The sequence below is a fragment of the Macrobrachium rosenbergii genome, chromosome 18 (assembly GCF_040412425.1).
Source record: "Macrobrachium rosenbergii isolate ZJJX-2024 chromosome 18, ASM4041242v1, whole genome shotgun sequence".
Lineage (NCBI taxonomy): Eukaryota > Metazoa > Arthropoda > Malacostraca > Decapoda > Palaemonidae > Macrobrachium > Macrobrachium rosenbergii.
This window is the reverse complement of record NC_089758.1, coordinates 31,975,546-32,001,733: the sequence shown is the minus strand read 5'-3', so window position 1 is coordinate 32,001,733 and position 26,188 is coordinate 31,975,546. Positions and strand designations below refer to the sequence as shown.

General features: G+C 35.4%; 1 protein-coding gene across 4 annotated transcripts in view; it reads right to left on the bottom strand.

Moving 5' to 3' along the window:
- Positions 1 to 24,791, bottom strand: part of LOC136848271 (uncharacterized) — a 163,231-nt gene extending 138,440 nt beyond the window's left edge. Inside the window, exons 1-3 of one of the 4 annotated variants that reach the window (XM_067120657.1) lie at positions 24,710 to 24,772; positions 24,191 to 24,271; positions 23,670 to 23,817 (exon numbers count right to left, since the gene is read on the bottom strand). In XM_067120657.1, coding sequence (XP_066976758.1) covers positions 23,670 to 23,706 — 37 coding nt within the window. In that variant the 5' untranslated portion in view covers positions 23,707 to 23,817; positions 24,191 to 24,271; positions 24,710 to 24,772. Of the gene's footprint in view, positions 1 to 23,669; positions 23,818 to 24,190; positions 24,272 to 24,590 lie in introns of all 4 variants that reach the window. The other 3 variants (XM_067120658.1, XM_067120660.1, XM_067120661.1) reach the window with 3 other exon arrangements.
- Positions 24,792 to 26,188: the final 1,397 nt, after the last annotated feature.

Genomic DNA, 26,188 nt, shown 5'->3' with positions numbered 1-26,188 from the left:
CTAAATGCATCGACAATAAAATGTCATGCCGTTTCCCCTGAAAACAACGCTCCAGGCGCTTTTAGTATAAAGAAATAATTGATGAGGATTGAAGAGGGGTTCTGCTGTCACCTCCGGCGTTCTCGCGTCATCAGCTGCTTTCTCTCAGACATTTTTCCTGGCTCTTAATCACCCTCATTCTGCCAAGCCTGCATTACTGCGTTTTAATAATTTACTTACATTTTTATTTATTTATTCATTTATTTGTTATTTCGTCTGTTTTTCTAATAACTGATCTCCTCCTTCTGTATTCCCCTTCACCTTCTGAATAATAATAATAATAATAATAATAATAATAATAATAATAATAATAATAATAATAATAATGATAATAATAATGACTGATACAACTTTGAGAAACTGTGGAGAATGATGTTGATAAATGAATGCTTTGCTTAAACTTTGTTCAATTCGTTATTTGAAATGAAAGCTGAGAGTTCCCTGGCCCTAGGTATATGGTTGAAAAGGAGAGAGAGAGAGAGAGAGAGAGAGAGAGAGAGAGAGAGAGAGAGAGAGAGAGAGAGAGAGAGAGATCTGAAGTATTATAAGTTCATGCATGCATTAAGTAATCGTAAAAAGAAACTAACAATTAAAGATGAGTTTTCTGTACAGCTTATAATCAAGGCCACCGAAAGTAGATCTATATATCAGTGGTCTCGCTATAATGCCGTATGAGCCGCGGCCCATGAAACTCTCAGCCGGCCGTGGTGGCCTGTGTTGTTGCGTTTCCAAAAGCACGATTGTGGCTAACCTTAACATTCAATAAGATAAAAACTACTGAGGCTAGAGGGCTGCATTTTGGTATGTTTGATGATTGGAGGGTGGATGATCAACATACCAATTTGCAGGCCTCTAGTCTCAGTAGTTTTGGAAGATCTGAGGGCGGAGAGGAAAAGCGCGGACAGAAAAAAGTGCGGACGGACAGACAAAGCCGGCACAACAGTTTTCTTTTACAGAATAAAAGATGTACGTGACGCCAAGGCAGGTGTTTTTCGCGTTGCTAGTGGGCCATTCAGTCGACCCTAGCCAGAAGCTTTGGCCTTAGACTTGCCACCTGTCACCTCACCTCACCTCACCTCACCCGTTTTGTCTTATTGCCCTAATCAAGTTTTGGCTCCCTACCAACCCCATACATCTGACTCTTGACCTTTCCTTGTCTCTAAATCATACTATGGTCTTGTAAGTCACGTAGAGTTTACACAATCCTTTTAGAGGAAGTTTTCTGCAAACTGGGTGGAAACCGTACGTGTCAAGGAGAAATATATTTAACCGAGCAAATTAAATTAGATTAGGAGGTGATTAATGTAAACACTTACGACTGACTTAACTTGTTATACGGTTAGTTACGTGTGCACTATACAGAGAAAAATCTTAGAAGTAGTTGAATTCACGTATGTTTGAATTTTGAATGTAAGATGTGAAATAGTTTTGGATTTATATCTATAAAAAGGCAATCCAGAGATTAATTACCAATACCAAATCGCTAATTAAAATCAATAATTGATCATTAAAAAAGATTACTTAAAACTACTCGAATACTTAACTTCAAGAGGGTACTTAATAATGATTCAGAATAACTTTCAACATAAGCAGCTAATTTTGTCTAAGACAAAACTCAGAATCCCCAGAATGTAACCAGCCATTATGGTCTAACTTCATCCCTCCTAATATAAAACAGTAAAAAATAAGCTCAATTTCTCCGGCGCAATCGAGTTTTCTATACAGCCGCTCAGCGTATAATCAAGGCCACAGAAATTAGATCTATCTTTCGGTGGTCTCGGTATAATGCTCGGTATGATGGCTCGGTGGTGTCCTATCCAATATCGCTGCCAGAGGCACGATTATGGCTAACTTTAACCCTAAATAAAATAAAAACTACTGGGGCTAGAGGGCTGCAGTTTGGTATATTTGACGACTGGATGGTGGAACCCTATTCTTCACTATATTTTACCAGTTTCTGTTACATTTGCCAATTCTTCTTTCTACAGTAGTTATCCTGCCAAGCTCTGAACTGTTTGAAGTCTGGATTTCACCTCCGTCATTTGCTCAGCCCCTTAGACGTTCTCATAATCAGAGCATCTCCCTGTACTGCAGTAGTTCTTAAATTTTTTTCAGTGCACGTACCCCTTAACATCACAGAAAATGTTCTCGTACCCCCATCCAATATAAATACAATACAAACGTACGAAAAGGATTAGTGGTACAAACCTTGCTGGCTATCATGTCTTTTATCCCAAGGTTTAAGGTTTGGTAACCATTTTGGGGGTACAGGTACCCCAGGTTAAGCTTAAATCACTGCGAGTCTACTGAGTCTGCAGTAGTTATTTTAACCAAGACACTTTCACTCATTCTGCGGGCGTTCCCTCTCAAACATTTACCAGCCTTGTAAGTGCAGCGTCCCTTCAACCCCTAGCTGCAACCCGACCCTTCTCCTGTTACTTAACCTTTCAACCCTTCTTACTGTCAGTTCCCGTTTCAGCGCTGAATGGCCTCATAGGTCCCATCGGTTGGCCTTTGGCCTAAATTCTATATTCTAGCGGCCTTCTGAGCATAGATTGTTTAACATATTTCATTTTAATTTTCCTCCCCTTTTGTGTATGCAGTTCCCACACCCATTTCAATAGTTATTTTTAATGTACTTTATATTCACTCTTCCTTTACACTCTTTCTGCAGCCATTCCCTTCTCAAGCGTTTAACAGCATCCTGAACATAGATCTCTTCAAATGACCTCTTATTTCACATCTCCCCCCAAAAAACATCATTCCTCGACTGGTCTGCCAAACCCATTTGCTGTGGAGTACTTGGATTTCCATACTTCCGTAGTATTTTGTTGCTTTTGTGAGAAAAATGAATACGTTTCTCCCTCCTGGCGTTAAATTCCAATGGATGTAGATTTTAGTGACTGGGATTATTTGCAAGTTACAGGAACGCAGTTAGAGGTATTTGGTGTTACAGCTTGATTTGCATAAAGTGTCCGTGGTACTCGGAGTTAGAAAAAGTATGGTTCTGGTGGAGATGTACACATTATATGTATATTTGTAATATATATATGTATATATAAGTATATATATATATATATATATATAAGTTATATATACATATATATATATATATATATATATATATATATATATATATATATATATATATATATATATATATATATATATATATATATATACTGTATATATACATATACATACATATATATACATACATATATATATATAGACATATATATTATATGTATGTATGTAAGTATATATATTTATATATATATATATCAGACCAACAGAAATTTCCAGCAATACTAACAGTCACAGCTTCACGTAATCGCTCCCATAAAAATGCACAACAATGACAATTCTATGAAAGGGATAAAATAAATATAATTAATATGAAAAAAGGAACGATTAATGTTTCACTTCTCGTCAGTTTTTGTTCTTAAGGCCCGAAATAACTACAAATAAACCTATCACAAGATAAAAACCATTAAAACAGTATTCATATATATCCGTTAACTATTGTTGATCACCCTAAGAAAACACGAAAAAGTATTGCCTACTAATGAGACAAATACATTGTTAATTAATTTTTCCTTTTATTAACCTAATTAGCCTCCCCGCCGTTTAAGCGGAATGAGACAAAGACATATAATATTAACGTCACACATAATTAGTTTGGCCTCATTTCCGGATCAAAAAGACAAATGCATGAAGATGTTTTCTCCCAAAATTAGTTCTCCGGGTTTGGTCAGTGATGGTAAAAGATGATATTTTACCTCACGACATATATTATGTAATGATAATTGATGGGTTTTTCTTCGTGGAAAGGCTTTCTCTGGCCAACAGTCGTCTGTATTATCTAACGAACAATGAACTGTTTTAGAAACTGGATGAATGGAAAAATCAGTTATCAATAATTATCCATTATTAAATTACAAAAACTGATCATTTATGAGCAGATTTCTTAGTTTCAAAAACATTTGCCTTGTAACAAACAACGAAACCTTTAGAAAACTGGATGAAAGGGAAATCAACTATCAGTAATCATCTATCATTAAATCATAATCATAAATTATGATGAGGAAATGATGAAAATTAAATGATCTTTCTTGTATATTTTTCCAGGCTTGTCGAGTCAGTACTGTCAAGATTCTTTAGCATTTTTAAACTCCGACGTGACATGTAAATAGGATTATTTTCTTCTGAACTCAAACAACTGCTTCACTATGTATATCTTTTCTACCAGTGACTCTTGACTACAAGGCTACTGTAGTGGAGTATTTGTTAGAAATGTCTTAGAAACAAATATCTACAAAATTAATATGGCGGCATCTGTTTTATTCACAGCAGAAAATGCCGTATTGGTTTTACTTTGAAAACCTTCTCTCTTAGAAAGTAAATTGAAATAATTGTTGAAATATGAAAAACTTTAAACATTTTGTGACATAATACAAGGGTATCTGCTTTGTTCACAGCAGAAAATGCAATATATTCTGCGTTGGGTCTACTGGAAAAACCTTCTCTAAGAAAATAAATTAAAATACAAGTAAAAAGAGAAAAACATAAAAATTTTCGGGGAAAAAAATCTGTTATTGTAGTGAATGGGTTACAATACCATTTGTTTTAAGAGTGAGATGTCGATTCAAAGCCAATATACTTGAGGCTGCCTTCAATAAAATAACCAGAAATTGGTCCCAGTAATCAGGGAAGCCTATAACCTTGTGAATAAGATCTTAATGAAACCTGCTTTGAAAAAAGATTACTTATCCATACCTTCTGAATCTACTAAATTCTTACTGTCCAATGCAAAATTATTATTACCTATCCTTTGTAAACTTCTACTATCATATAATTACATTATTGGTTTACTTTCAAATTCAAATTAAATTGTCTCATTATAATACATTTTTGAAAAGTGTGATCACTCCTAAGACTTAACTGTCCCATGCAACATTATTAACTATACTTTGCATACTTCCACCTTCGTATCATTATGATATTGGTTTGACCTTAGGTTAACAGTAACAGATCTCATTTTAACCCCTTTTTCTAAAAGTAGTGATCACTTCTTCATCTCAAGAAGATATCTCGTACTCATTTCCATATAAAACATCTTATGAATTCAACTCGTATTTTCCCTACTTCAAGTGATGTAATGAGCTGATGCCGTAACACCTCCTATACATAAGAAATAATTCTGCTTTTTAACGCTGATCCCAACGACTTTTTGGAGTGTCAGGTACGCATCATTTTTCCCAAGAGCTTACTGGAGGAGGAATCGAATTTAAAAGCTTTTGCTTGGATCGTTGAAAGACTGAGCAGCTGTAAAGAAATAGGACGAAATGCTAAAAAGAGGATGATTGGAAGGAAGATTTTTTTTTGAGGGGGAGAAGGATGAATACTGGAGGATGGAGAGGAGTGAAATTGAAAACTTTCAGTGTGGGGAAAGGCTAAGAAAAGAAAAAGGAAGGGAAGGGAAGGAAGAGTTTAAGAGAGAAGTAAATACAAAAAAAATGAATTGTGGTAAAAATAGTAAATATTTTTATGATACCATTGAGGGGTGAATAAAACAAAACAGGAGACCATGATATGAGTGGAGAGAGAGAGAGAGAGAGAGAGAGAGAGAGAGAGAGAGAGAGAGAGAGAGGTGAATAATGATAAAATATAAATTGTTTTGATACCTTCGAGGAAGGAATAACGTAAGGCAAAGGACCATACGATAAATAAAGATTAAGAGTCATTAAAAAATAATACAAAAACAAAAAGTACGAGAGTAAAAGGGAGCAGAAAGAAGAAGGAGAAGGAGAAGGAGAAGGAGAAGGAGAAGGAGAAGGAGAAGAAGAAGAAGAAGAAGAAGAAGAAGAAATGCAACGAATAAAGACTAAACAAGCAATAAAAACGGTACAAAAACAAGACGTGAGAGAGTAAGAGGGAGCAGAGAAGAAGAAGAAGAAGAAGAAGAAGAAGAAGAAGAAGAAATACAATGAATAAAGATTAAAGAGGCATTAAAAATAATACAAAAACAAAAAGAAGGAGAGTAAAAGGGAGCAGAGAAGAAGAAGAAGAAGAAGAAGAAGAAGAAGAAGAAGAAGAAGAAGAAGAAGAAGCTAGAGAGGAATAAAAGAGACACACAAAAAAAAAAGAGAGAAAAACACCCGGAAAAAGAGGTGGAAAATTCCATTCGAGGGCTTAATCATCTCAGAAGGCTTTCAGAGGAAATTAACTGTCATGAAACAGCAACGACAAGGCGACACTTTTTGTCTGGGCGAAAATATTCCAGTTTACGTTTATAGCAGAAGACTGCAGGGACCCAAAAACCCTCGCGAAACTTTACCTCTTTCCCTTTTTTTTTTTTTTTTATTTTTATTTTTTGTCGCTTCCAACCGTCGCGGAAAAAGAGAGAGGGATAGAGAATTCACTTGGGGGAAAACATCATGGAAACATTCCTTTCGGAATTGTTCTTTTTTTTTTTTTCCTGGTAATTTGGATATTGTTTAGTTTTCTTATCTGTTCTCTATTTGTTGTTTTTGTGTTCGTTGGAAGTTAAGGAGGGAGAATTTTTTTTGGTTGAAATGAGCTTTTACTTTTTTGAAAGTATGTCGACGGATCGCATTAGCAATTTATGTATATATATATATGTATACAATATACATACATACATACATATATATATATATAAATATATATATGTAACATATATATATTTATATATATATATATATATATATATATATATATATATATATATATATATATATATATATATATATATATATATATATATATATATATATATATATAGTATATATGTATATATATACAGTATATATGTGTATATACACACTCACATATATATATGTGTGTATAAAGTCTGTGGATGTAATTATTTTTTTATTAACCCATGAAAATTCTCTCTCTCTCTCTCTCTCTCTCTCTCTCGCTCTCTCTCTCTCTCTCTCTCTCTCTCTCTCTCTCTCTCTCTCTCTCTCTCACCCTCAAAGTCAATATCTCCTTCTGCAAGGAATTCAGAAGCTCTCAATTGTTGTACCTAACGACTGGCAGCGCTGAGATTTTTAAACAAATGAGAAAATATTCAGCTAATTGGATTGCTTAAGTGTAATCCGGGTGGGTGTAAGGACACGAGAGTTCTCTTTTAATTCTCATTTCATTTGTTTGAAGAGCAATCGATCTCAAGGGGGGTGGGGTGGGATCAGGTGCAATAGCTCCGCCGTATTTTTTCTGATTAGGAAAAATAAGCTTGTACAGAACTCTATAAACACACCTGTTTAAATAAAAAGAGAGAGAGAGAGAGAGAGAGAGAGAGAGAGAGAGAGAGAGAGAGAGAGAGAGAGAGAGAGAGAGAGAGAGAGAGAGAGAGAGAGAGAGAGAATCAGATAGCCAGGGCAAGGATGCATATTTAGACAAATGATTATATATTGGTTTCATGTATAGTAAGAAAAAAATGATTAAAGAAGTCCAGTATTTAATTTTTTTTAATTTTTTTCTCATAATATTCATATAATTCTTTATTTTCTATTGCTTAGAAGCAATATAAAATAAAGAATTATATAGGAATATTATTAGAAAAAAGTGCAATAAAATAAAATACTGCCATCAATGATTCATGTAGAAAATTAATATGAAGGCTGAGCATGTTCTATAGTAAGACTGAATTCAGAGTTTACAGGGAATTTATCTTGATTTCAAACTTCTCAACCAATTTTCTCTTGTCGTTTGAGTTCCAGATATCATAATTCTATTCGCAGGTCTATAAGTACTTAAAAATACTGATTTTTGATATCAAATGATCGCTTGAACATGTTCTCAGACTGTGGGGTCATGGCCTACTTGGAATAGGTAATTATAACTATTCGAAATTGGGTCATTGCTGAGTCGGGAAGTTGGGGAAAACTCGCTGGTATGCAAGCAGTTAGTTTGCCCAGGTAATTCCCTGGGTGCAGTTGCTCTCAGGTTCCAACTTCTTTTAGACTTGTATGGCCTAGTGGACAGCGCCCTTGCCTTTCACCTGAGAGACCTGGGTTCGATCCCGACGTGAGTCAGAAATTTATTTCTGTTCCACACGTGACTGTGTGTTGATTATTTCTAACACATATATATATATATATATATATATATATATATATATATATATATATATATATATATATATTGAAAAAATATATATATATATATATCAAATAAAAACCTCAATAATTATCTCTTAAAGTATTTTCAATACCATAAATAGCTGATTAACCTCTTCATAATTACCAATATTTGAAGAAGTGAATCGCCCAACATATTCAACAAATAAAACCTTAAGATATATAATCTTCCCATTTCTAATTTTCTTCGTTAACAACATACCAACCCAGTGGTTCTTAACCTGGGAGGGCGTCAGCAATTTCCCAGGGGGGCGGGAGCCCTAGGGGAAAATAAAAAATTCCCTAATTGTATTCGTTATTCTCTTGACAAGAGTCACTAAGAAGCAGTCTCAAGTATCTCACTCATTCATTCCCAAAAGAATAAAAACACAACCCTTCTCTTTCTCTCTCTTTTTTTTTTTTTATTTTCCTTTAATTCTGGGAGGGAATTTTACTCATAGATGAAAGGGGGGCGGGGAGGTGGAGGGGAGGACCAACTCTTCCTCGAAAGCAGCAATTGCACAGAAAACAAGATCGATGAAAAGAATAAAGTGAAAACGCATCAAGGAAAAAACAAGTAATGAATGCGCCGAAGTTTTTTCGGCACAATTGAGCTTTCTGTAAAGCGTATAATGCTATAGGAAACTTCCAGCCACGACGCGGCCCACGAAACTTTCAGCCACGGCCCGGTGGTGGCCTGTGCTGTTTGCACCCATAGCGGTGCCAGACGCACGATCATGCCTAACTTTAATGATTGGAGGGTGGACGATCAACATACCAATTTGCAGCCCTCTAGCCTCCGTAGTTTTAAAGATCTGAGGGCTGGTAGAAAAAGTGAGGACGCATAGACAAAGCTATCTCAATAGTTTTCTTTTTACAGAAAACTAAAAAATGAACAATTTCATCATGTCCTTCGCTTGGGGGTAATAATCTGATCAAAGGAACAAGATTAATAGTTTATTTTCTGTGCGGACAAATCGACCCTTTTTAATTATCACTGGACGCATCAGCTTTAATTCCTCATGAACCTCCCGGGAAATTAACTCAGGGCTGTTGACAGGTCGTTCATCAACGGTGATCCGTCATTCGCAGAATGAGTGTCGGGGCTGGAATTGTTTACAAGTGGCAAAAATCAGTTTGGCCTTGAGACAGAATCACATGAAATACAAAATGTCTGGTTTTTAGTTATAAATTTCCAGGCAAAATTCAGTTTAGCCTTGAGAAATAAATGAAAAAGTTTTTTTTTTTTGGCTTTTGTTAGTAAATTTACAGGAAAAAATCAATTTGGTCTTGAGATGGTCACAAAAAATACATATATTTGGTTTTTATTTGTAAATTTCCAGGCAAAAATTAGTTTGGCACTGAGATATAATCACAAAAAATACAGATTTGTTGGTTTTTATTTTTAAACTTCCGGGCAAAAATCAGTTTGGCCTTGAGAAATAGATAAAAAATTTTTTGGGCTTTTAGGTGTAAATTTATGGGAAAAAATCAATTTGGTCTTGAGACAGAATCGCCAAAAATATAGATTTTTTGGGTTTTTATTTGTAAATTTCCAGGCAAATATCAGTTTAGCATTGAGATAGTCACATTAAATAAAAAATGTTGTGTTTTGATTTGTAAATTTCCAGGCAAAAATCAGTTTGGCCTTGAGACAAAGTCACAAAACTTGCAGGCGTTTTGGATTTTATGTAAATTTCCATGCAAAAATCAGTTTGGCCTTTAGATAGTAAAAAAAATACAAAATATCTGGTTTTCAGGCAAAAATCAGTTTGACCTTCAGATATAATCATATTAAGATACATATTTTTGGTTGTGATTCGTAAATTTCCAGGCAAAAAGCAGTTAGGCCTTGGAAAATTTTCACATAAGATACCGATTTTTGCTTAAAATTAACTGCTAGTCCCACCTCTCTCTCTCTCTCTCTCTCTCTCTCTCTCTCTCTCTCTCTCTCTCTCTCTCTCTCTCTCTCTCTCTCTCTCTCTCTCTCGGTAGTTATAACGTTGCAATCCCAATAACTTCGTATTAACTGAAAAAAGTATGAAATTCATTATGGCCGCCACCTACGGTCCTTAAAATTCAAACTTCAGTCCATTACCTCATCGTAAACACAAGCACAGAACCCAGACCTCTAAAGCTGCAGTTTTAATATCAAAAGACATAAAAAAAAGTATATTTCAAAAGACAGCGAGAGGCCGAAAGGAGTCTCGCTTCCTCTTTCAACTATATCCATTCATTCACTGCAGAATCTCTCTCAAAGTGGCTTTAGTTCGGCTCGAATGCGGAAAGCATTTACGTGTCAGCTTTTTATTATTCATTCTGGGTTTGTTGTGAGCGTTTGTGCCATTAAGATATATTTCGGTATATTTTGGTTCTTTTGGGGGAAATGGTTCCCTTCCGCCATTCTGCGCTTTGGTAAGCATTTTCTCCTGGACAGTTGTGCACAAACTCTACGGAGTTTACACTGACAATTTCAAATTGATCGTGGAATGCTTTGTATACCAAAAATCTTTATTCAATTACCTATATGTGCCGAAGATTACAACAGCGGATTGACTTGCAGAGAAAAAGCTCTTATTACGCTTGCTAATAGACGCTGTTATATATACACACACACACATATACTGTGTATACACACAAATATATATATACATACATATATATACATATGTAATTCTAATAGCCACAATGCCCTCTTAACTTCGCTAATTCTTCGCGCTTTTTGGATATGCTTGTAACTACGAAGCCGATATCAAGGGAAGAAAGAAGAGCCTGTGACGGCCGGCCGCGGAAGCGAACCCGAGTTACCTTAATCACAAGGAGGTCACGTTGCCCACCCAACCACCTTCTCGTGGTTGGGTGGGCAACGTGACCTCCTTGTGATTAGGTAACTGGGGAAGGAACCCGAGTTACCTTAATCACAAGGAGGTCACGTTGCCCACCTAACCACCTTCTCGTGGTTAGGTGGGCAACGTGACCTCCTTGTGATTAAGGTAACTCGGGTTCGCTTCCCGCGGCCGGCCGTCACAGGCTCTTCTTTCTTCCCTTTGGATATCGGCTTCGTAGTTACAAGCATATCCAAAAAAGCGCGAAGAATTAGCGAAGTTAAGAGGGCATTGTGGCTATTAGAATTACATATGTGTCTGGTAAAAGTGACCAGTAGATTCTGCATATATACATATATGTATACATATATATATACATATATATATATATATATATATATATATATATATATATATATATATATTATATATATATATATATATATATATATATATATATATATTATATATATATATATATATATATATATATATATATATATATATATATTATATATATATATATATATATATATATATATATATATATATATATATATATATATATATATATATATATATATATATATATATATATATATATATATATTCAAAGACAAAATCCACGAAGGAAAAAGAAACAATGGAGTGCTGCAAGGCCTTTCGACTTATGGTCCTTGCAGCCCGCCATAGTTTCTCTTTCCTTCGTGGGTTTTGTCTTTATTTATATATATATTCACCACGTTCAGTATTTTCGTGATTCAGTTATATATACATATGTGTGTATATATATATATATATATATATATATATATATATATATATATATATATATATATATATATATATATATATATATATATATATTTACATAATATGATCTGCCAATCCCATCATGTGTACCGGGAACTTTAAAAATATTCTTAGCAAAAATTGTTACTTTCTTCCTCTAGTTTTTAATGTTGGATATCCATCTAATAACAACATCACCCTTTAATTACCCTATCATTTATTTTCCTATTTCAGCTTCGCAAAATTTTGATTCTAAATGTTTTCTGCACTGTACAATATTTCTGGCATTCAAAGAAGAAGCGACTTAATGGGAAAGAGGCCACATATACTATTTTCACTAGCCTATACAATAATTCTTTGTGTCATCATATACCTTCTGTTAATTCAGTCTTTGTGAAAACCCTTTGAAAGCGAGATTGATTTAGTGTCCGTCCTAATCTTGGCAAACAGACTTACGAGAAACACAAAGCAGTTCAGCAGAGATTTCTCGTAGAGGGGGAGTTTTCAAGCTAAGATTGCTGGAATGTAATTTACTTTAACGCAGAGTTCCAGGCTCTTGATAGTACTCAAGATACTCTACACTCAGTTTACGACAGCGCCCAAAAGATTCCTTTATTTCCTTGAGAATAGTGTTGGTGGATGTGCTGTCAGGTCAGGAATAGGGGGGGGGGTGAGGGATTAAGTCAAAATCTGGAGAAGAAGAAGAAGAGTGAAAGGCAGGGAAGGATGATAAGGTATGTCGAGAGAGATGCGTAACAGAACATTGCTTGACAGAAGAATGTGGAAATCGAGTTTAAATCTGTTTTGAGAAAACCGTACTGAAGGGTATTTGCAGCTTCCCTTGGGCCTCTAGATGCACCCTTTTTAGCTTTTTACTGAACCCCGATTCCTCTTTCCTTACCAGAGGTCCTTTATTCCTCACATCGATGGACTGTGGAACTGTCTCCCTGAGGGTATCGTGCAATTTGAACTTGGAAAGTTCAAGCGAAGATGCAATGCATTAATACCCTAATGCAATTCTCCTTGTATTTTAATAAATCAATTACATTTCCATCTATTTATTAATTTGCTAAATTATCTTTTTTTTGACGGGTGATCTCTTCTTCCTGTATTTCACATTACCTGTTGTTGCTTCTGTGAAAGAGATAATTTATTGTGAGTCAATGTCTCTCTCCCTACACTATTCCCACGAGTAAAGTGTTGGAATTAAAAAAAAAATCAAGCCTCCAAAGAATATGGTGTTCATCAGAAGCAAGCAACAGAAGGTAATAGGAAATACAGAAATAAGAGATCACTCTCCCTTCATTTTTCCCGCTAGGAAACTTTTTGAATAAAAAACAAAAGCAGTTAAAAGTCAAAGCCTCTCTCCCTACACTTTTCTCAGGACTAAACTGCTGGATTAAAAAAAAAAAAAAACAGTTAAAACAGCAGATATAATGGCGCAGCACATTGCGTAGACGTGGAGGGAAGCGTACAGAACAAAGGACCAGATTTAATGAAAATCATAATTCTCATGGAACAGTTGTGTTAGGCAGGGAGTGGAGAGCCTCGCCTGAATATTGCATAAATTCTTTCTCAGGATATTTTATAAACCCCTTTTTTTTTTTATTTTGCTCTTATACACCCCGCGATATTATACCTTCCTTCCTTCTCTCTCTTTCCTCTGTATTATTCCTGTCTTCCTCCTTTTCTTTCCTTGCTATTCTATGTGACGTGTATCACCCCTTATCCTTTATTAACTGAATTCATTTGTCTTTCTCTCTCCATTACTTCCCACGCCCCTGTCGCCATGAATCACCATTACCTTCGTGCTGGCAGTAATGAGGACTTTCCATGAGTCCTGTATTCCCTCTTGCATTCCCTCTTCTCTCTCTCTCTCTCTCTCTCTCTCTCTCTCTCTCTCTCTCTCTCTCTCATCCTGATCTTCAGTAGCTATGGTTCCTTTACTGATACCTTTCAACTTTTATGTTACTCGTCAGGAATTTCTGACTGCAAATTCAACCTTCCTGAGCATCAGTTGTAAGCTGACGAACGAGAGAGAGAGAGAGAGAGAGAGAGAGAGAGAGAGAGAGAGAGAGAGAGAGAGAGAGAGAGAGAGGTGGGGCTGGAAGTTAATATTAAGCAGAAATCTTATCTGAAGTAAGTTAAAGTCTGATCATCAGAGCTTAGAGAGAGAGAGAGAGAGAGAGAGAGAGAGAGAGAGAGAGAGAGAGAGAGAGAGAGAGAGAGAGAGAGACCCTTTTTTCCAGTGGCTTAAGAAATTAACCCGTCAGCTACACATCTATTGACAAAAAATCATCAAACAAGAAACGATTCTAACAAGAGAATAACTTTGCTTCCACCCAATAAATATAGCAAATTCAAGACCCATACTTTACCCATAGACACACGTACAAAAAAAGCTTACATATATCCTTATCCACTTTTTTTTTCTTTTTTTTTACGAATTGGTGAAGTTATCGTCTGGTGCCTCGTAACTCCGTCCCGTAAAGAACTGGGAAATTTACTGAATGGGGAAGGCGCCCATACACAACAATCGTAGGGGGAGAGAGCGATCTATCTTTGTAAATGTTTTTATTGATATAAAGGAAATTTTCGCATCAGATATGAGAGAGGATGTCTCATCTATTTGATGACTTGAAGTAATCACTCTCTTGGATATGACGATAATTATGACGATAGTGAAGACCGATTGATCTAACTGTGCTCTGGATTTTGAAGAAACCATTTAATAGTAGTAGTAGTAGTAGTAGTAGTAGTAGTAGTAGTAGTAGTAGTAGTATTCAGTATCAGGCCTAATATTTCAAGTTTAGACAGCTCTTTGAGAATGGTTCAATTTTTCAAGAGTCGAGGAGTTCCCTTGTTGAAAATTAATTCCTTTCGCTTTGTGTCACTTTCATTCTGCCATATCTCGGTCACTATTTAACTTTGGGATAAAGAATACACACATTTTTCTAAAGACTGAATTGAACGAAATATCAATTAAGGCTGAGTTAATACGATTAACATTTGTACATGCTTTAAAGTTACTTCTGGCTAATCACATTCTTGGAAAAATGAAATGGCTTTTTCGAATAACCTATGAAAGTATTAAAATGTAAATTGCATTCTTCTGAGTGTCGAAACTAGCTAGGTTTTCCTTTCCAGTGTACCCCATTGCCTATGATTTGATTTGCATATATTCCTCTTATATTTCTGTGAAAGGAAACTTCCTACCTAACTTTTCCTAGCATATACAAGTGACTTCAGTTAGCCCTAGGAGAGCTGGTAATCAGCTCAGTGGTCTGGTAAAACTAAGGTATACTTAACTTATAGTACATAACTTAATCATTTGATTTGATACAATCAGAATCTGTGCAATGTCCATTCATTCGTAGTACATTTCTTTGACAATTTTATTCCATTCATAATTTTATTTGAGTCTATGCCCTAATGGGTAAGGAAAGTGCCAAGTAACTCATTTTGGGCAATTCTGAAATTCTAGATTCCAGTATTTGACAAATGCATTGTTATGTTGGTTAGGAATATCAGATCTTCCATTTTTTTTTTATTTTGATCAAATTCGCCAATATATTCTATCACCCATTATCCCATTTATCCTGTTTCATATTCATTAGTGACGTCAGATCCCCCATTTTTTTTATCTTGATCAGATTCACCAATATACTCTACCGTCCATTATCCCATTTATCCTATTTCCTTTCCAATCCTGCCACCATTTACTGTCAGTCACATCTCCCTCCTTTCCTTCATTACCTCTTTCAGAGCCGTCAGCCCGAACAGAACTCAAGAAAACACAATTATTAAGGATTACATAATCCGATTCGAACTCCTCGCCGTCCCTTCAATCGCCTCGTTATTCATCAATTAAATCGCTGTATTATTTCCCAGTCTCCCACTGCCAGCTCGTATGTGAGACCATCACTATTACATTCGTTAAATTCCAATAGGTGTCTTTGTTGGTCGAATTAGAAATATAAATATCAAATTCACTTCGTTTATAATTCAGGCAAAACTGTTTACTGGGAAGGGTGAATGTATTTGCTTAATGCCCCCTTTGAAAAGATCTGACGCCAGGAGTGGGTTACATATTTGCTTAGACCAGTGGTTCTTAACCTTTTTCCTTACCACGCCCCCTCTAGGAGTTGGTCCCCCCTTGCATCTGTGAGTAAAATTCCCTCCCAGATTTAAAGAAAAATAAATAAAAAGAGAAAGAGAAGGGTTGCGTTTTTATTATTTTGGGAATGCATTAGTGAGATACTTGACACTGTTTCTTAGCGACTCTTGTTAAGAGAATAACGAATATAGTTTAAGAATTTTTACTTTATCCCTAGGGTTCGCGCCCCCCCACTGTAAAAAGCTGACGCCCCAAAGGGAGGCGCGCCCCGCCCCCCCCGGTGGAGAACCACTGGCCTAGACCATACTATGCTTTATTCTAGGTTTAACTGGTATTAGTATGCATATTTTTTTACGGATAACTTGGACAACAAAGAAATATTAATTGGTACACTGTGATTCTTCTGATATGGATCCGCCCAGTTATTGGAAGCGTCTTAATAATAATAATAATAATAATAATAATAATAATAATAATAATAATAATAATAATAATTTCGTAAAAAAACACTGAATTATAAACATATATTGTACCACCTTCAAAATACCATAAAGTAAAAAAATTTACGATCTTCAAAAGTGGACCCGTAACCCACCTACCTTAACCCGAAAATTTTGGCAAAATTCTTTATTGCGTTAAACGAACATCGGGGCAAAGAGAGAGAGAGAGAGAGAGAGAGAGAGAGAGAGAGAGAGAGAGAGAGAGAGAGAGAGAGAGAGGTGTAACCCACATTTTTGCTGACATTTCCCTCGATGAAATTTCAGGGGCTGAATAATATAATGAGGTTCAACCTACGCTGACTTAAAGTCTCTTTCTGGGTTCACCGAGAGAGAGAGAGAGAGAGAGAGAGAGAGAGAGAGAGAGAGAGAGAGAGAGAGAACGTTCAATTCAGTTTATTATAATTTCGTTGTTTACTCTTTCGTCGGAGTAGAGGTGTCTATAAAGCTATGTGGTATACGGTAATCTTGATGTTAAATTGAAATTATTGACATCTATTTCATGCTTAATTTAATATATATATATATATATATATATATATATATATATATATATATATATATATATATATATATATATATATATATATATCAATTATAGTTCCCCTTGGCTGTATGGTGAATTGGGTATTGGACAATATTTTTGACTTACAGAACTAAATTCAACCTTGTATGGATGATATAAGTTCATATACACACACGCACACATACATGCATACACACACATACGCACAAACACACACACACACACACACACACATATATATATATATATATATATATATATATATATATATATATATATATATATATATATATATATATATATATATATATATATATATATATATATGTTTCTGATGAAATCAAGACTTGGTAACAGGCTTTATAAGCTTATGGGGAAAGGACGTCAAAAAGGAAATTGAATGAAGAAGTGGTGGACAGAGAGAGAGAGAGAGAGAGAGAGAGAGAGAGAGAGAGAGAGAGAGAGAGTCGTAGGAAACTGATCACCGAAAAGGAGAATAGTGTCCAAGAAACGGGAAAATTACCAGAGCAAAAATAAAACGTTGACAAAACGCAGGACCAAGAGAGATGAGAAGAATTGTGAAAAGCTCCAATTATTCTCTTCTTGAATGTTATGCTGATTTATGGTGACACTTTTGAATAAAAAAAAAAACTAATTAATCCAGTAATGACGGGGAATGAGTGATATGTCACATAAATGACAGACATTTGAGAGAGAGAGAGAGAGAGAGAGAGAGAGAGAGAGAGAGAGAGAGAGAGAGAGAGAGAGAGAATGAAAAAATGTGATGTTGATTGATGGTGGCACTTTTGGAAAAGGAAGAAAAAAAAAAGAGAGTAATTAAGTCAGTAATGGAGGTTAATGAGTGATATGTTACGTAAATGACACTTTTTTGAAGAGAGAGAGAGAGAGAGAGCGAGAGAGAGTATAAAAAATAGGCCACAGTTATGCCTAAAATTTATACTTCAAATTTGGTTCCCCCAAGCTAAATTAGTATTCAAACAGTTCAACTATTCTTGCAGTTATTGGCTCCTCAAGATCTAAGTTAGCAATGATAATACCTGTAAAGAGTCTATTTTTTTGAGTAATGGACCGAATTCCTAAAAAGCTAAGACTTGGTTAAACACGCCAAATATTTAACAAGACTACGTGTCGTTTTCTACTACGGCCACCGTTGTCAAAGTGATAAAAAAAATATGAATGATCAGATTTTGAGAGGAAACTATACACTATCTGTAAGGCTCCATATCATTACAGTTATAGTTTTATTAATGCTGTAGGAGTCTTATCTTTTGTTCTGCAGTTAAAGGTTGGTAGAGTGCTTTTCTCTTAAGTGCCTAATTCACTGCTTCGATCTACAAAGGCAAAAATGCTTTCTACTACTGTACATCTGGGCCCTTCTCGACCAGAAGTTCAGCGTGTGCTGAATTGTATACGAATTATCAATATCAACCTTTTCCTCTAACAAGATTGTGTCCGCACATAAAACTACGCAAAGGTTACCACAACCATTCATATTACAAATGTTGAACCTTACGTGATGAACGCTTAGAGGCAATCTCTCAGAAACAGAAGGTACCTCTCGAGATTTCTGTAATATAACGGCCCTTCTTGTCAATGCCTTCCTCATCATCTCTCCAGCACTTGAAAGGTATCCCGTATCTTCTCGTACTCAGTATTATTAATCAAACTTAATCAAATTTCCATCTTTCTTTTATGCCTTGGAAACTGTTGTCCCAAACTAGTTATAGCTATCGACGTAACTCGTTCACTCTTGCATTAAGCTTATTAAAAATTTTAAAAAGTTAAATACGTCCCAGTGTAACCAGACCACTGAGCTGATTAACAGCTCTCCTAGGGCTGGCCCAAGGATTAGACTTATTTTACGTGGCTAAGAACTAACTGGTTACCTAGCAACGGGACCTACAGCTCATTGTGGAATCCGAACCACATCATGACGCGAAATTAATTTCTATCACCAGAAATAAATTCCTCTAATTCTTCATTGGCTGGTCGGAGAATCGAACGCTGGGGCAACAGCGTGCTAGCCGAGAGCTCTACCCACCCCTCCAATGAAGAAGTCGGTAAAAATTTTAGTACGTCAATGTTAGTCGAATGGACACGGCAAAAACGTAATATAATTATACCGTTCATTTTGTGAGCGAAGGTAAGGAAGGTTTGTCAAGATATTTTAGGGATGTATTTTCTCATTCTCATACCCGTTTTGACTTGTAACTTTTCTGTGTGTTTTTGGAAGGATTTTATTTTCATTGCAAGTAATTTTTCTAATGACTAAAAGATCATAACTATAATTAATAATTTTAAATAAAAGGCTATAAATCCTAAATACTGACCACCACCTTTGCCCACCTGAACGTATCAATCATAAAATGGATAATAATAAATAACTCAAGGAAAACACTGTTCTCGCCATTAACTAAATGAAATGAAGCAGAAAACGACCTCAAACTTGATAAATAACTGTACATTTAATCTTGAGAATATTAATGTTCATAGTTAAAAAAAAATAATTAACTACCGATTGGGGAGTGATATTCTATTTTGGTTAACTAGTGCATTGCTGGTTGTCGATTTGTAGGTCAAGTTGCAGACTCTGCATTGCAAATGTCATCTGATTGAATGATATGCAGGTGTTAGTTCCACCTCCCTCTCTCTCTCTCTCTCTCTCTCTCTCTCTCTCTCTCTCTCCTGCCTTTCTGTGCCATTATACTCGTCAAATATATAAAGATCAATGTAAGTTTCACATTCAGAATCTCTCTCAATTTCTCTTCATTCAGTTTCCTTATTGACATCCTCTCTCTCTCTCTCGTTTGCTAATTTCCTACACTTGTGAAAAGGTCATTTAGAGGACTCTAATCTCAAAGAAAGTATTTCAAATTAATATATGATCTGTTAAGCTCGACGGTAATGTTATTTAACAAATTTTACAATTTTAATGAAATTTACTTCCATCAAATCCCTTAGCCTGCAGCTCACACTAAGCATAAAACAACCGGGTTTTCTCTCGAAATACAAACAAGACTTTAAATTTATCCAGCTTGTAGAAAATGGAACATTTAACTGATCAACTATTTTATTGGTAAGGTATTGTCAGGGATCAGCCACGGTAATTTATTTTCCGAGGTAACTCTTCCAGGTTCAGTGGGCGAAATAACTAGGGACATGCATTAATGACAGCTCTCGGTAATGTTAATTTGCTTGAATATGGAGAGAGAGAGAGAGAGAGAGAGAGAGAGAGAGAGAGAGAGAGAGAGAGAGAGAGAGAGAGAGAGAGAGAGAGAGAGAGAGAGAGAGAGAGAGAGAGAGAGAGAGATTGATTTTGAAATGCAGACCACTTTAACTGACCAGCCTCGTTAGGCGTTGTAGGACTGCTTCGAATTCTAGCTATAAATTGAAGGTATAACAAAAGGCTTCTCCCTTTTCTGTATTCAGTTAACACGTACTAGACAAATAAAACCCGGAAGCCTATTCTGTAATAGGATTTTCAGCCTTTTTCCCCTTGCTTCAGAAAGGATTGTTTTCAGGTAAATAGCTATCACAAAGGCTGCATACACTTTCAATGAAAACTGATAGACCAGTTTTATAATACTATTTTAATTTTATATTTCATAAGTATTAAACTTTCGACTCCCAATGTTTGAATTTAAAGATTCATTAAAGATTCATGACGTTAACATGAGAACTCATTGAATTATGATCCACTTAAGTTTCAGTTCAGTGATTTAGAATTTAAAAAAAAAAAGTTCGTAAAAACCAGCAAATGAATTCTATTAGAATCTTACAATACCAAAACTGCTCATTCAAACGGCAGCATTTTAGAGATAAAAGGTTTGTATTACCAACTAAAAGGTATATATTACCAACTCATGGAGTTTTTGTTTTTACTGTAAGAAGCTGTAAAATTTTAAAACAAGTCATCACTACATCCACACTGCTCTCAGCCAAAGGGAGTTCTGAGGCTTGTTGCAACCTGGTCAAGTAAACTTGAAGCATCAATATTTTATTTAAGGTAAAACATCTTAAGTTCTTGAAACCTTTTATTGTAACTGTTGAGTAAAGTACTAACCAGCCATTGAGTATAGTTATTACTCGCGAAGGTAGGGGAATTCATATATGCATGAATTTTTAAAGTTTATTCGGTAAATTTAGTAAAAAAAACTGAAATACAGGACAGTATTACATAAAAGTGAAGCACCCTTTCCTGACCAAAGACAATTAAAAACTGATGATTAAAAGCAACTAATGTTTAAAGCTCTTAATAACGAATTTGGTAAAAAAAAATGCAGAAATGAGTTTCGTAACATTACGAACATCTACAATTTAAATTACATAATCAGTAAAGCTATATTAACTGAATGAACAAAACTATCAAAAAATAAACATATTTGAAAAACTACTAGTAAATCATTTAGGCCGAGAGGCTAGACGAAAGCCAACAACGGGCCAAAGGTCAACCAGAAAATATTAAAAGGAATTCCCAAGGAAAAACAACCATTCAGCAGACTTTCAAGTGACAGCTGCAATATCTGAAAAAAAAGTAGATACTGCAATTTTCCCTTTCCTTACTACTGATGTTTACAGATACTGCAAATGGGAATCCATAAATACTCGTGGAAAGCATTGAAGAGTCAGTCTGAAACTGCAGAAACTTGTGTATTATGTTTCACGAGTCCAATGGATGGCATATCTCATTGTCGATTTGCAGATACTGCAGTTTTCCGTTTTAGGGCAGAGTAGACCTCAAAAGTGGCAGAGGTGCAGAGGAGTAACTAGGAATCCTGGCCAGAGTTCCTAAGCTAAGGACTATTAAGTCCTAAAGCTTTTAGGACAATACTGAAATAAAATAAAACTTAATTCAGTCATCTGAACTTTTAGTAGCGTGGGTTTGTATATTTCCACCACAATTTTCACAGTATGAATACCATAGTCAAAAGCTAGGTTTGTTCATTGTATTGTTTTCATTAATGTAATATAGTCAAGTCACTAAGCTTAAAACTGACAAAATAACTAATTCAAAATAGTTGAAAATTTAAGTTATAACCTGCGATATCAATATTACTGAATACTTAAATGAATACCTTAAATTTTAGATATATAAGAAAACATTAACAGCAAAATTTCCATGGAAAAAAATTAAGTGCTACCAAGCCAAGGAACAACTACGGAAAACAAAATTACGGCTGAATTCAAAAATTTAAAGCCACAAATGTTTATTGAGATACTGATAAAAGTTAAGTAAAAGGTTTAAAGTATATACAAATGACAAAAATCTGATAAAGATGAAATCTGATAAAAGATAAAAGTCAACGAAAAAATTATAGCAATAGAATCAGATTTTTACTTTACAGGCAAATCAACATTTAAAATATTCAAGATAAAAATCTATACAAAAATCTTACAAAAAGTTGGAGAGAAGCAACAGATCCAAATTCACACTTAAACCATTCTTAGATCCTTTGACAGAACTACCAAACAATCAAGAGGCGAGGGGTGCCCCAAAAACGCCCACATTTGAAGGGACGGGGCTGATAGTTAAATCCTCTGCAGAACCTCTGCCAGAAATATCAAAGACTTCAAGAGGCAAGGGGTACCCAAGAAATTGCCCAATCTTGAAAAAGGCAAAAGGGAATGATCTGATAGTACATAGTAGTCACAGCTGCCGAACAAAGGGCAGGAGCTGATTGGGCAAAGCTGCCCAGCAAGAGGCAAGGGGTACCAAAGAAATTGCCCAATCTTGAAAAAGGCAAATGGTATGACCTGACATTACATGTAGAGTGGTCAGAGCTGCCGAACAAAGGGCAGGAGTTGAGCAAAGCTGCCCAGCTAAGAACTAAAGTCTGACAGGTATCTTATATTGGTGGCTCAATGAACATCTTTGTCCATGCATTAACACCAAAGTTCAGCTCGGGTTTGTTCGTTGTATCAAAAGTAAAATATCGGAGTGTGTATTGTATTGCCAAGACAAGTAAAGTAATTTGTGCCCAAAATTGTTACGTTAATGCAATTTAGTGATGAATCAAAGCTAAAGTAACAGCAACTCATTAAAAATCAAACCCTACCAAACAAATCAAAATTACGTTAAATCTTAATTTAAAAATAATGCACAAAGTTACGTTACTTGCTTTCCCTAGAAACATTTTTAAAAGTTAACGTCCTTTCAGATTGAAGTCAAGATGGACACCATAAATTTAAATACTTCAAGTTGAGCTCAATAAATTAAATATTTCAAGTAGAAAAGCTAATTAGGAAAAAAAATCTTTTGAAAAGCTCGAAATCTAAGATAAATTCAACTAATACTAAGTTGATAACACTTATTAATTTTAATAATTAAGAGGCCTACTAATACAAGAAAATTAAGTGACTTAAATACTAGCAGTTACATTACTTTAACCAATATCTAATTAAGCGGAATTATGTTACAAGTTACTTTTAAGAATAACATTGAATTAATACAAGCATTCCGTTACTTTAGCAATTTCAAGACTAAATGTTAAGGAACGTTAACTATTAAAAATGGCTGACTGGTGCCCTTACCACCTGAAAGAATTTTGTTGGTTAGTAAACAAACCCCTCCCATGGCCCAGCCGCGGGTCCGAAGACCTACGGGACTGGACCATGGGAGGGCCTCCACCCCTACAGGGGCCCCTCCCCTGCAGGGGTGGAGGAAAAAAAAAAAAAGGTTAGTTTGGTTTGTTCGTTTCCCACCTCTGGTTACGTTGGACTCTCTGGTTATTGAGCTCATCAGTCACGATATCTAGACCTCAGAATTCAGATGCTTGTCTTCCACTTCTCAGAAAAGTTGAGACTTTGAAGTCTTCGTGGCTTCACTAACGGCTGTTGAATTGACGACCATCTAGAAGTAATTCAGAATGTTAAAATTCCTGTCATCACGAATGCTGTATTTTTTTCTTTGAAATTATTTGTGTTTTACTTACTATACAAATTAAGGCAAAGCTATACAAAATACTGTAATGTTATGAGAAAATGTATAACCAATCACATCCTTGGTTTAAGTAGTAAAATTCTAAGACCAAGATCAAACATTAAAAGTATAGCCAATCACATCCTTTAATTTGGAAAATTATAAAACCAAGATAAAACATTAAGATAAAAGTATAACCAATCACATCCTTTGTTTTACTTGCAAAATTATAAAACCAAGATAAAACTTCAAAAAAATCTCACGAAAAATAATTATAACAGCAACGAATAGACTGAATATGCACCTCCTTAGTATCAAGATAACTCCAGTTTCCAATTAAATGTTAATTTTTTTCTGATTAAATCTTTCCTGGAGTAGTCATAGCCTGAAATAATATTTATCTGTAGTACAGAGTTGAAGGTTCACTGAGCATAACATCTAGAAAAATATTTATTGTTGGAATTACCAAACACCTAATGCTATATAAAGATTCAGATTTTACCATATCTTTAGGGTTTATATTAATAAAGCAAAACTAGAAATTTGCATAAATTAAGACTAATTGCAAAAACTTAAAAATACTGAAATCTTTTCCAAATCACTAGTTGAGTAATGAACAAAATACTCAGACCTGTCATTAAATGGCATTAAATTTAAATATAAATACTAATATTAAGAGGAACCATAACTACATTTCACTTTACATTTCACTTAAGAAAACTTCACAAAGTTAAAAACAGACTGCAAGAAAACTTAAGTGTCTACAATCTCGGGGTTTTTCCACAACTCTGCGTCGACATCTCTGAAATCGGGGACACAGTACCTCACCACTAATCTCTATGAACTCCCGACGATTTTGTAAATAAGACTTAGCAGCTTAAAATTTCCCAAAAACGTAACCAGAAAATCGCTACAGAAGGTGACGACTCATCAGAACCAAGGACAACAGAATTAGCACTTTCAGGCAAGGACGATGGACACCCACGGACTAAAAAAAGTGCTTTGCTTCTGTCTAAGGGGAAACTGAAGGCTCTCAGGGCAGTAAATTTTCATTCTACATTATTTTTCCTTCCATGTTTTACGCCTACAGTTTCTCCCATTTATCCCTTGCGAAAATTAATGATAATTCTTCAGGTTAACGATGGAGACAGTGAGAAATATGAAAAGTACATCTGAAATATTTTGTCCCTGAATTAATTCCATTTACCAAGGGAAATATTTTTTCAAATATTTCACTCTGTCGGGCAAATGTTAGCATCCATTTACACACAGCAGGAAAAGCTATGTATATGTGGGTATCGGTATGTGTACTTTAGCATTTTTGGTGGGAGAGAGAGAGAGAGAGAGAGAGAGAGAGAGAGAGAGAGAGAGAGAGAGAGAGAGAGAGAGAGAGATGAATTTCTTCTAAGTGCAATAGTCCAATTGTATTTGTATGTTCTACTGTTTTCTAAAACTTTCTCAGGAACAAAGGAACCTTTTGCAACATCCCCGTAGGGAGCTAGTGCCATCCGTGCACCTCACGTGGTGCACTGTAGGCATTACTTAAGGTCCTTTGCAGGGTTCCCTTCGGTCCCTAGCTGCAACCCTTTTCATTCCTTTTACTGTCCCTCCATTCACATTCTCTTTCTATAACGATTGTCTCATAATGCAGCTGCGATGTTTTCCTCCCGTTGAACCTTTGAAAACTTCTTTATTCTCAGTTTCCAATTCAGAAATGAATGATCCAATAGGTCCCAGAGACTGGCCTTTGGCCTAAATCTTACTTACTCCATTCCATTCCTTTCGCAACAGACAGAGTCGACTCAACTAAAGCCTGCTTGCTGTTCTGCCTTGAAATACCCCAGGATGTAATCGGTTCCTTTGGCTTGTTATTTACGCGTCATCACCTACTCTGAGGTGCTGGTACTAAAACGACGCATGGTAAATGCTAGGTCCTTCAAATCTGCCCTGAAATGGAAAACTGCACTATCTGAAAAAATTTTCGAAATTGAGATATGCCACCTACTGGCCTCGTGAAACACTAATACACAAGTTACTGCAGTTTCAGAATGATTCTTCAATGCTTTCCACGAGCATTTAGGGGGTCCCATTTGCAGTATCTGCAAAATCAGTGGTAAGCCAAGGGAGAACTGCAGTATCTACCATTTTTCTCAGTTTTGTATTTTTGCAGATATTGCAGTCTTCCATTTCAGGGCAGAAATATATTCTGAGTATATTGATATAATTTGTCGAACAAGCAATCTATAGAAATGGGTGTGTATAATACTTCGATCCCCAAGGGGCTAGTACTAAACACGGCGTC